The following is a 13018-nucleotide window of genomic DNA, read 5'->3' as shown; positions in this document are numbered from 1 at the left end:
TGCAAAATCAATATCATGTCAATGTACCATCAATATCATTGAAGAAACCATTCAAGAATTCATTTTTAATCTCTCCTTATAGGTCAATGAATGGCTTTGTTTGAACTGCCAAACACAGCGAGCATTAAATGGAATGGAACCACAAGGACCTCCCAAAAAAGAGACCCATGCACAACCTGAAAATGTCTCCATCTCAGCCCCGCCTCCAAGAACAGAATGTATAACACCAGGGGCACCATCATTAGTGTCAACCATGGTTCCTGATGTTGTTGCTGATAAAACTAAGACTCCTGTTTCAATGGATGTCCAAAAGAATGAATCAGTCTCAGCTTTACCAAAACTACCAGAGACTAACATAAAGGCACAACCTGCATCCTCTCAGATGAAAGAAACATCAGATTCAAAGAAAAATAAAAAATCTGACATACTCTTAAAGGAGTCTGACAAGTCCCCAGAAAAAGCAACTCCACCTTCACAGGCAGAGCCACCAAAACAAGAATCCAGTTTCTTTGGTTTTGGATTTGGTGGTCCTAAGGTACAACCTGCTGCTTCTAAGCCATCTGAGTCAACCACTGGGAAACTCTTTGGCTTTGGCGGCTTGACGGAAACAGCAAGATCTCGATCTCCATCACCACAGTCTGTTTCTGCTGTCTCTGGAAAAGTTCTGGGCTTTGGATCCTCTATATTTAGCTCAGCATCGAATTTAATCAGCTCAGCTGTTCAAGATGAACCTTCCACTACACCCCCAACTTCTCGAAAGGCATCCACAGTGTCCCAGACCTCTGTTAAGACTACTCCTCCCACATCTCGTAAAGGATCTGCAGTGGCAATAGACTCTAGTAAGATAGGGGACACCAAACCACATGCAGGACAAGATGGAGGGAAACCAATAGAGAAGAAACCAGAAATCAAGCAAGTCACAGCACCCAAACCACCTCAGAAACCTACTTCTGAAGAAGTCAAGACTAATTGTCCATTATGCAAAGTGCAACTCAATACTGGTTCCAAGGATGTCAAGAATTTTAACACATGCACAGAATGCAAGACAACAGTGTGCAGCCAATGTGGATTTAATCCAATGCCTCATCAAGCAGAGGTAAGACATTTGACCTCTATTTTTAACACGAATAATACGTGTACCATGTACCAGTCTTGTTGTTTTTTTTTAATCCATTATACAGTAGATATTTACATTAAGCCAAGATAACTTGCATTGTCATCATACTACAGAATAAAACAATGTCACTGGCATTCTGAATAAAAATAAAATAATAATAATTATTTGTTGCACTTTATTAGACATTCCAAAAATAGTCAATAACAGGACATTTCCCCATGCATTTTTAGTCTTCTATCATTAAGCTCTAATTTCACTTATAGTTTTATGTCTATGTTTTCTTTAAATGCTGTTAAGTACAGAACATCTTTGACTTTTTGTCTGCTAATTGCGTATTTGCTTTATTTTGTTTTTAAAAACAATATTTAAGAGTGGCCATTTGTATTCATGTTGTCAGTGTGGCAAGCAATTGCAATTCCCAAGACATATTCTGTAGTAGTGTGTCTTGAAGTTATTTTGTGTAATTATGGAGTATACAAATAAGTTCAACAGCAGTCTTTGACCCTCACCAGCTTTTCATTCATTTCATTTACAGATATGTAAAGTAAGGATAAAAAATAAAAAAATAAAATAAAAATTGTCGCACAGACAATGTTAATGATGTGAATAAGTGGTCATTTAAATTGTGTTATATTATTGTATGAGGAAGCAGTAGTTTTTAGTAGTTATTAGGTTCTCAATGTAGAAACCTACTATAAGAGATTAGAGTAGAAGATATAATATCTTAATGCCAGTAATTTTCTTATAATTATTGCAGGTTGAGGAATGGCTCTGCCTGAATTGCCAGGTACAACGGGCACAGGCAGGGATGAAAACATCTGAACGTCCCACAGTGAAACCTCAGCCAGTTCCTTTAGGGAAAGACAACCAAACTCCATCCAAAGTTGACAAGGTTTCTACAGCACCACTTGAAACGAAACTTGATGAGAAGCCTGCTGCATCTGAAAAGAAAGCTGTCCCTCCTCAAGAAATTAAGAAAGAGATCTTAGTTCCAAGCTCTCAACAAAAGGCAGGTACTGATGCCAAGGCAACTGATAAAATCACTCCAAGAAAAGAGCCTCCTAAGCAAAACGATACTCAACCAAATCCTGCGAAAGCTCCGCAAGAGCCACCCAAAGATACAACCACTCCTGTAAAATCTGCTCTACCTACCGAGCTTGGACCCCCAAAACAGGAATCACATTTTTTTGGTTTTGGATTAGGTGGTCCTAAAGCACAGTCTACATCTTCTAAACCATCTGAGCCAACCACAGGAAAGTTCTTTGGTGGATTTGGTGGCCTGACAGAAACGGCTAGATCTCGATCACCATCCCCACAGTCAGTTTCTGCTGTCTCTGGGAAAGTTCTAGGGTTTGGATCCTCATTATTTAGTTCAGCGTCTAATCTGATCTCCTCAGCTGTTCAAGATGAGCCATCTACAACACCCCCAACTTCACGAAAAGGCTCAACAGTATCTATTGAGTCTGGTAAATCTACCACAGCACCAGCTTCTCGCAAAAGCTCAGTGGCCTATGCCAAGACTACACTGCCAACATCCTGCAAAGGATCTGTTGCAACAGAACCCAACAAGGTACTTCCTGAAAAAGAGAACAAGCCACCTGTTGAAAAGAAACCAGAGCAGTTCAATGAGAGCAAAGTATCAAGGGAACATACTTTAGAAAAAGATAAACCTGAACAACATCTTGAAAGTGTACCTCAACCATTCACCTGCCCACTCTGCAATGTGGATCTTAACATGGGCACAACGGACCCTCCTAATTACAACACCTGCACTGAATGTAAAAGCATTGTATGTCATCTCTGTGGATTCAACCCTATGCCTCACCTTGCTGAGGTGAGTCATTGGCTATTTGATTGTCTTAAGTCTATGTTTCTGAAGGTCTGGTTTTTACAGGAATAGTGTTCATTTCATTATTATTTTTAATATGTGTCTTTAGTAGATAGACATTTATTATGTGTTGATTGCTAGTTTAATTTGATTTCCTCACTAAAGTACTTTAGACTCTCTTTTTTTTTGTGGAGTCACTACCCAAAAGGCTCTTCTGACTGATATCTTTCTTAGTCTTAGCTCTTACATATTGATGACTAATGAGCCAATGTTCTTGGGAGTCACTCTGTGGGTGTCACTGCCCAAAAGGCTCCTCTGACTGATATCTTTTTTAGTCTTAGCTCTTATGTATTGATGATGAATGAGCCAATGTTCTTGGGTGCATGAGTCTGACAGACAGAAAATCTGGAGTGGTGGGTTCTCTAATGTGCAGTTCGTAACCTCTGTTATGCCCACTCATTCTCCAGATGGCTCTTTCCAAATCATTGTAATTTCACTAAAACTCCACAAGGGCTGAGGATGCAGTAGAAGAGCCAATAAATGTATTAGCATTCTGCAGGGAACAATGAGTGATTGGAATTCTTTCAGGTTTGGCCAATAACAGCCAGTGTAGACTGAGTCAACAAAACCCTGCTAAGAAACTAAGTGGCTTGTGACTTCAAAGCATAGAAAATTAAAGTGAGCACTATTGTCTCTTTGGTGATTTAAAACTGCTAATAAATTAAACTGTTTGGGAATTCAAAACATAAAAATTTAAGTGGGCAGTAATGTTGTTGTGATAATTTAACTGCTGTTTGTATGCAAAACAAGACCATTTAAAATTATTTTTAAAATTATGCATGCACTCTGCATTGCAAACTTTTATTTGGTGAGCTGCCCAGGCCTTGAGTGAACACTAAGCTTAGAGAGCAGAGGTGATAATCTGCATGAGTGGTATTTATGAGAGCGTAGCTTCACGCTAATGCTGAAACATGCTGAGTGCTGACTCCGGGGGAAGAATCCCTGTGTTTGGACAAAACGTGTGGTTACATAACAGGGTGATTGAAGAGAGCCACAGCTTGCAGCACACTGTTAAAGTGACTGAAGGTTTGAATATGGAGATGGGTGGTGTGCCTCATGATATCCTAAATGGAGGTGGTGATGGGGGTGGGGGCAGGGTGAGTTGCCAGATGTCTACCTTGTGCTTGTGGACTGATGGACTAAAGCTCCCATGCCATCTGCAGCATGTGCATAGCCACTCCCACAGCATGTCAGCTGTCCATCATTTATGCTTATGTGACTTCCTGTGCTTGTGACCCCAACAAGCTGTTCATTGCTTTCATCAGAGCTGTGATTGCAGAAGTAATTTAATGAGAAAACGGTTTGATTTATGGATTGGTGGATTATTACAGCACACTGAAGGAAATAGTATGAGAATAAGACATGTTACAGTATTTAATATTCTGTAATGTCGTCTGTTCAGTATCCAGCTGCAGTTGTTCTCTCAGTGGTGCACTGCAAATCATATACGAGCAGGGCATCGCTGATGGTTTTTTCTTTTTTTTTTTCTTTTTTTGATTTCAGTTATTTAGAATGTGTAAATGTAATAGGCTACAGTGGGCTAAAGTTTGGAGATTTAAATTTAGAATTAATCAGTAAACACTTGACTGTGTCAGGAAAGCAGTTAACCTGGTAAAATATGCTCCTATGCTGCATTTAGTCTGACAAACTATAGGAGCTCTGTTTTGACAATCAACTTGCACCTCATTTTCTGCCTGCTGTGCATGCTAATGAACAATCTCATGTGATCCACTGTTTCCTGAAATTTTGAAACTGTGCAAATACATTTATGCCACATAATTGTAATCAGTATATTTGCAGCTGTGTGCAGTGTAGAAACAGCTCTAGATGGGTAAATTTAATATAATCAACATTGTTGGGGTTTTCAGTATACCCATGTCCACTGTAGATCCAGTTAAAGGATGATATAATCTGATGTCAATTTATGGAAAAAGTAAGCACCATTTGTGGACATGTTATCAGTTGGTGCATATTTGCAGTGTTTCTATATAGTTTGGAAGTTAGTGCTTTATAAACAGGCTATTTACTGTATTCATTATTCAGTCCTTCTTCCCATGGGTCACACTGTCTAGAACATTTTCTTTCTATGTATATATATAAAAAAAGTATTTGCAGAAGATGGCCCACTTAGAAACAGACAGCCTTGGATTTTTCAGTGCTGAATCATATTCGGCATTGCACTGTCATCCTGCCCTTTTGGATATGACACAGTCAGTCTCTTTTTATATGCCCTTAACATGATCCTTTAACTCTGGCCTCTACAATCCTACACCTTCACACAAGAAAACAGATTATGTGCTTCTGATGTTAATTGAAAAATACAGTGTATGCCCAAACAACCTTTTGAATGACAATTTACATTCACTTATCTGTCATGTGTAAAGCTGTAGGCATAGCTTCACATGCTGATGCGTGATGTTAAGATATTTAGTGATATGCCATGTACGCATCTGGTACACCATTGGCCAAAAATAGGTTTAGATTTAATCTACCTCAGCTAGCATTGTGACAGCAGCTCCAAGAAAGCTGTTGCTGGACCCAAGGGGACTTGTGTATTTTTGTATGCCATCTAACAGCCTATGCTGATGTCTTACTTTTTGCAATTATGAAAAACGAAAAATAAAGACATTTTATATAAGTAGTTTTTTATGAATGATAGAATAATGTTGTTATATTTAGGTCAATTATAATTAACCAAGTTTAGGGTGACAAACCATTCACTTCAATTGTTCAATGTGAATGCTGTATGCTGGAATATGAGCAGTCATTTATTCTGTCATCACCCGGGTGCTTATATCGCATGCACAGGTGAGATCTGAACAGCACACGTTGATATCTGTGTTTAAACTAAACTCATTTAAGCTTTGCCAGTTTTAACATTTAAGTGTGATAAGTATTCTATAGCAGACATAGCTGGCTAAACGTACTGTATCAGTGCACTGGATGAGTGCATTCTCTTAAAGTGACAGTCTTAATATTAATCGAACAGCAACAACAAATAAATCACTCACTGCTCTTGATTGAATAGCATTTGTAACTTTAATAAATCTTTAATGTAATACAGCATTGCATATTTGACTGAATAAATTAGATTACTTTTTTCAATTTCTGTACCTAAAAACTAATGCTAGACCTACCTAAAAAAACAAACAAAAAAGAAACCTGTTTATTTTATTTGTATCTTTACTCTTTTATATTTATTTGTGCTGTTGCTTTTAGTTAGATAGAATATTCTATTTATTTGAAAGTATAGTTTTTCCATAAACATAGTACATAACGAACCATAGCGAAACCGTGACACTAAAACCGTGATACAAACCGAACCATGAAAAAGTTGAACCGTTCCACCCCTAATATATAGTAAACTGATATATATGTGTGTGTGTTTATGTTTATATATATATATATAAATATATATATATATATATATATATATATATAGATCTATATATAATATAGTATATAATATATATATATATATATATATATACATATCAAATAAAATATGTTTTATATTTATATTTAAAATAAATCATTTTTCTTTCAGTTCCTTCCAGCTGTATACTCATTTTTTGATAGTCAAGGTTTAATTTTGATAGTCAAGGTTTCTTTCACCAAAAACATCTGTGTTCATTCATCATTTAGTTTACAGTACCATTTCCACCTTAGTGCTTAATGTCATTCAATAGCACAGCAACTGGCATTAAGATGAATGGGAATGCAAATCAGTTTTCTCCAGGTGTTATGCATCTCCCTTTTTTCTGATGTCAGAAATCCAATTTCCGATTTCTTTACTGCTGCTTCACTGCAATGGATAGTCTGTTTGAACTTGAGATTAAGCTTTCAGTTCCTTCCATTTGTTTACTTAGCTATTGTATATGAAACTCTTTAAAGAACAGAGCATTCTATTTGGTCTTATATGCAGTAATTGACAGAGCAGCAGTGGTTACTGTCTGCTGTGTTTCCTCATTGTTCCTCTGGTGGTAATACACTGGTGCCTTGCTGTGCCCGAGAGAGTTGTGTATGCTCTCGATGGGATTGAGTTTTCTATGTCATGTCATTAACACAGAACAATGCTCTGGTGGTTTACACAACATGGCCATTGTCACTATGTGCACATTTTCTTTATTTCTCTTTTTCTCCTTTTAGTCTTGTGTGTGCGCACATGTGTGGGTGTGTTTTGATGTGTCTGTGTGTTTGTGCCCTGGATGCTTTATGCACAGTAATATGATCATCCCACTGCATGGAAGAGTTCAAGGTGTGCTTGGTAATAAATGATGTTTATTATACTGAGGCTCTGAGAGGCACGTAAAACCTGCTAGACTTATTTAATGCCATTAACTAACTTGTATCATATAACCTGACCTGCATGGGGCTACAGTCAATCTTTTTATGGGGCCAAGCATCAAAGGTGTGTAGGCATATATTATATCTGCATTTTATTGTTCCTCTGCTGCTTTTTCTGCCTTTTAAATCTGTGGCAGCCCCTAGAAATGTACAATAAATCATTGGGACATTTGGCACATTGATTGAAGAGTTGCTATTCCTTATAGCAACATTCTTCCAGTTAATAAGTTTTAGATACACTGTTGGTCAAAAGTTTGGGGTTAGTATGATTTATGGATTATATGGATGGATTAAATTGATTAAAAGTGACTTTCTATTTGACAAAAAAAAAAAAAAAAAAAATCACAACAAACACAAAGTTCAAATGCAGAACAACAGTTTTTAACATGGATAATAATTAGAAATGTTTCTTGAGCACTAATTCATCATATAAGAAAGATTTCTTAAGGGCACTGTGACAATGAGGACATGAGTAATGACTGCTGAATCAAAGGAATAAATAAAATACAGAAGTATACATTTTAAATTATAACTTTTGTCAACAAGTTATGACCAAATGTCATAGTTTATTTTTTTTAATTCTTGTGATGGAATTAAATTCCATCACAAGAACTGGTGAATTCAATTTATTCCCAACCAATATATAGTTTTAATTTTTCAAGCATTTTTTAACCTCAGCTAACAGATTTCATGGGATTCCTACTTATTTGTATGTACAGTATGTATTCATTTATATTGATATACCAAACAATTTGCGTGTACAGTAGTGCAATATATTGGTGATAATAACTTGTTTCAGAAAATGCCTTTTCTGTCAAAGACCAGGGCCTACTATGACTACCAGTTTTACAGGATTAACCATATACTAACAAATTTGAACCAATTAGCATACTTTGTTTATACCACAAACAACATCTGTCCAATCTTCAACATCTTTGCTACAAAGTTAATAGTGAGGATATTGAAACAAAAGATTTCGTATTGAGAAGAAACCTTGTAATTGCAACACTTTGCTTTATGTAAAAAGCAATAATGCAATAATAAATCTGCTTCTAGCCTTTGAACCAGTTGTTTTCAAAACACTAGCTGTCAGCGGTTGTCATGGTTACACAAATCTACTCTGCATTACAATATTTCATTCCACAAGTGTGCTTGGCTCCGTAATTGCTGCTTGCAGCAATGTTTTTAATGCACAGGAACAGAAATAGATAATGAGAAATAAGTCTGTTGCTTTCATTTCTTTCTACCAAAGATATTTGAATGATTTTAGAACAATTCTGCACCAAGCACAATTTTCAGGAATTACACTGCAACAAATCTAATTTAATTCTCCTAATCTTTGACCTACGCATTCTTAATTACATTTATAGGTTGCACACACCCCAGTGCATGAGATTGGCTCTGTCGCAAATGCTGCAGGATTCACAGACAGCTGCAGGAAGAGATATTTCATATTCTCGAATGCAGACGGCAACTGTTGCCGAGTAAAAAAGGAGAGCTGCCCTGGAGGAGACGGTGGGTGTATAAATAGTCTGAGGCGAGACTAGAGAGATGCACCTTACTTTTTTTCCCTTCTCACAAGCTGCTTTATAAACCAATGAGCTCTCTAGATGCTCCTACAGCGTGTCTGTGCATGTTTGACTCTTCAAATGAGAGCAGTCAAAAGAACATCACTAGGACACAAAAAGAGAGCATTTTGAAACACTCAGCATAGTTTGGTCATTTATAAAGAAAATTAGAAATATTTAATTTTTCATCTTCTGTCTTTCAACCTGTACTCAAGATAAATTGCATGTCTTCAATCATACATTTTGCTGATGCACACAATAATAAAACGAGGATATTGTTTTTAAAAAAAAGCCTTCTCTACACCTCTCGCTCTCTGTTTATCTGCTTTCTGTCACACCGGTGGGCAGCACGGTTTGGCTCTGTGCCTTCAGTGCCGAACACTCTGCTTATTACAGATTAGTAGGTCAAGATTCTCTATTATCATGGGGCCTGATTTATTGGGACTGTACCACTGCGGGGGTGGTTGAAAGCTCACTATATTAGCCAGTTACAACCGTTGCCAAAGGCAGCTTCCAGGAATCAATACGGTGTCAGACACAGCTCTGCAATGCTGTGGTCCCGTGGAGGAATAGCACTTCTAATATATAACTTTGGCTATAAATTCATCTTACTTCTCAAATGCAAATCTGTTCCAGCTTTGGAGAACAGACAGGCTGACAAAATACAACAAACTTTATTTCACCTGGAATGTCCTGTGAGATATTTTTGAATATTATGCAAACTTGTGGCATTTTATTACAAAATGCAATTGCAGTATATTTGGGCTCTTTGAAACAGCTGCAGCTTGGAACTCTGTTAGTATGCATTCATTTACAGAACTTTAGGGAGCAAGCTTTTGCAGCAATGAATGTTGAACACAAAGTGTTATTATCCTAATGGCTTTTGGCATTGCAGATTGTGCTATACCCTTAGCAGATGAATGAAAGAGCTATATCTTAAGGAGTTCTTAAGGAAAAATGCAATTGTCTAGATGGCTGGAGAGTAACAGGTTTTAGTGAGTATAGCTTTCAGATATTGAAAAGATCCAACTTGTATAGCTATGCCATTCGCTATTACTTCAAGTCATCCTGGCTGGTTGAAGTTTAACAGATTTAACAGATTAGATTTTGGTAAAAGGTCAGATATCTCCTTCAATGGAGTGCCTTATTGTAGTGTTGTAAGGCTTGATGAGTCTTAATCATCAGAGAGCTGGTGTGTTTTTTTTTTTTTTGTTTTTTTCTGGGGTTAATCGCTGAGAACAAAGGCTCATGTGAGGTCTGTGTCCAAGCCTGCTGGTCCTTGCTGGTTGTCTGTAATTAAAAAGGACTTTGTATGGCATTCAGCCAGGCCTGGCTGGTTCAGAACCAGCTGTGGCGGGCACAGAGATGCATTTGCACAACAGGAAGGACCAACTAATAATACTACTCACTGTCATTGTGCTAGGATGGTAACAACTCAACATAAAATTAGAGTTAAGAACATTGGACATATAATGTAGCAGTAAACTTCAAGTATTTCATACTTAGAGAACCATTGATGTCAGATGTTCAAGTTCTGTTTATTTTTATATCATGTTTGTATTTGTTGTATTTTTTTACTGGATTTTTTGCTTGAACCTTTTTAGAAGCACTATTCTTTATGAAGCCTCTCTTGCACAGTGCCCTTGAGGGCAGGTTTTCCATTGTCCTAGAAAATATGAAAATATGAGAGAATTTAAAGTGTGATTTCTAGGTCTGGAAAAGCCATGCAAATTTAATTGTTTCTTAAAAGGTCAATTAAAATTCATTATTGACAAATTTCTGTAGTCAGTACATTTTTGGTTATAGTCAGTATTTCAAGAAATATTTGTGATTGAGCAATTGTGAGATAGACACACATATTATAAATATAATAAATATTATTAACTAGTCATCACAAACAACTGAAAAATACATGAAAAAATGACAGAAGTTCTGAAAAAGGTTCTTTCAAACATACAAAAGAAACTATTAGTCAGTCAAACAGTACTCAAGTACTGAATTAACTATGAATGTGATGCTGTAGGACAACTACACTTTTAATCTTTTTTTTATTTTTTTTTTTAATTGTAAGATTGAGTTTGTACCAGTGTACTAGTAGTTTTGGCATTTATATTCTATAGTAAATGGCAGGAATGGCAAAACAAGTGCAACCAGCCGTACAAACACTGTTGAAGTGGGAAGCTATGATGTTGGGTAATGTTGCATGATCTTTCACTGCTGTGTAGAATGAAAAAAAGTCATAGTAAAACATAGTGCAGAATTTATTGTTCTCATTTTTATGTTGGATGGATTTTGTTTGCTATGTGCTATAACGTTGGTCAGAATGTGTGAAAAATTAAGGTGTTAATTTTGTGCTTTTCCCCCGTGAAACATTATTTCCTTGTCTATTAGAGACAGATGGTTTCTATTTCTTACCTCTCCTTTTTGCAGTATTTCCATAGTGTCAGATGTGAAACTAACAAATATGCAGTAGAAGCACATTTATCCCAGAGAAGTGTAAATCACCCACAAATTAATAATATATGTATCACAAATGAATCATATCTTCGTTATTCAAGGACGCTGACATTGACATTTCTCCCCAAATGCTTGAGCAGACATAAATGATCTTAGAGAATGATATCTCTCCTTGACTGCTCTTTGTAGAATAAATGTAATCACCATGACATTAGTTAGATTGATCTGAAAAGCATATTTCTGCTGTTGCCCTTTTCTCTACTGCAATACAAAGCAGACAAAGTAAAGTTGAGGAAGCATTTAGATAATGTAGAGGAAGAATTTTATAAATGACTAAAGATACTCTGCAACTTTGGATTCTGAATGTTAGCATATTCATATTCTGACGATATTGGAATCACCGTATTCTGTTAATACAGGTTGCATATCTATTTATTCTGCAAAAATAAAATAAAATCTGGTGTGCTGTTTAGATTTATATGAATTCCAAACAATCCAAATTATTAATTGATTTTTCAAGGCAGATTAATGTAGTTCAGGCAACACACAGACTAATTAATTTAGAAAATATGCAGTTTTGCGCATCCTTGTTTAGCACCTTGATTAAGCACTTTTATATATCTTCCTGATTTTAGTGCCCACAATTCAGTTTTTGTGGTTTTTATTGTGTGCTGTGATCACTCTACATTGCCTGCATACACAGTACTGACAAGCAGCAGTGATGAGGATTCTTTCACAAAGTCGTACATGCTGGAAAAGATGATTGGTTCCTTTTATTGTTCTTTAATCTTCTGATTGGTCTCCCTGCTCTGATGGGCCTGGGCATTCAATTAGGCTTCTCCTGATTTGCATATGGATAAGCCAGTCACGTTTCCATTAGAGGTGATTATTGCACCTTTGACTAAAACCATTGCCAGTGTTGAAATGAGCATGTTCTCATTTCTTTTTGCAACTATGGGCGTTTCTGGTTATCTTATGGCTATGTTTGTGAGTTAATTTATCTTGCTCTAAAAGGAAAATTAGCATATCTAGTTTATGGTAAGATAGTAGTTTTCTAGTATATCATGTTCATATTTGTTGTATTATTTACAGGATTTATTAAGTCTCATGAAGCTTCTCTTGCTCAGAAGTGCCCTTAGGGCTTTTCTCAATAAATAAGCTGCTCTAGGCAATTGCCTCACCAATGTGACTCCATTACTACTAATTATTCACTAATTTGCCCAAATTCACAAGAACTACAAAACTTTTCCAATCAGTAGCTGTCTATTAAGTTTCTTTTGGAACACTTTTTACCCTTAAGATTACCCGTAAGATTTCAGTAGAATTTGTTGCTAAGAGTACAGTTTAACAGCATAAGAATACTTCCACACAATATTGAGCCAACTAGTAAATTATAATAATCATTTTGAATTTGATAGTTTTTTTAATTTATTTTTATAATTAATTCTCCTTATTTATTTATTTATTTATTTATTTATTTATTTTTATAAATTTTGCCTTATGTCTGAAGAATAGTTGCAATTCTTTCAGCCTGCCTAGGCATGCCTAAGATGCTGTCTAGGTAGGCAGCTCACTAGGTTTTGGCACAGAGCTAAAGGCTCAGGACAAACTGTGCTGTTGGGGACATAAATCTTATCTGGT

At 36.3% G+C, this 13018-nt stretch overlaps 1 protein-coding gene across 5 annotated transcripts in view; it reads left to right on the top strand.

Annotated features, from left to right (window-relative positions):
• The window catches only part of LOC109110441 (protein piccolo-like), a 75335-nt gene that overhangs the window by 28155 nt on the left and 34162 nt on the right, over positions 1-13018 (top strand). For all 5 annotated transcript variants that reach the window (XM_042775562.1, XM_042775565.1, XM_042775563.1 and 2 more), the window contains exons 14-15: positions 83-1096; positions 1875-2951. In XM_042775562.1, coding sequence (XP_042631496.1) covers positions 83-1096; positions 1875-2951 — 2091 coding nt within the window. The remainder of the gene's footprint in view (positions 1-82; positions 1097-1874; positions 2952-13018) is intronic.

The sequence above is a fragment of the Cyprinus carpio genome, chromosome A18 (genome assembly GCF_018340385.1).
Source record: "Cyprinus carpio isolate SPL01 chromosome A18, ASM1834038v1, whole genome shotgun sequence".
NCBI classification, from domain to species: Eukaryota; Metazoa; Chordata; class Actinopteri; order Cypriniformes; family Cyprinidae; genus Cyprinus; species Cyprinus carpio.
This window is presented reverse-complemented; position numbering and strand designations above follow the sequence as displayed.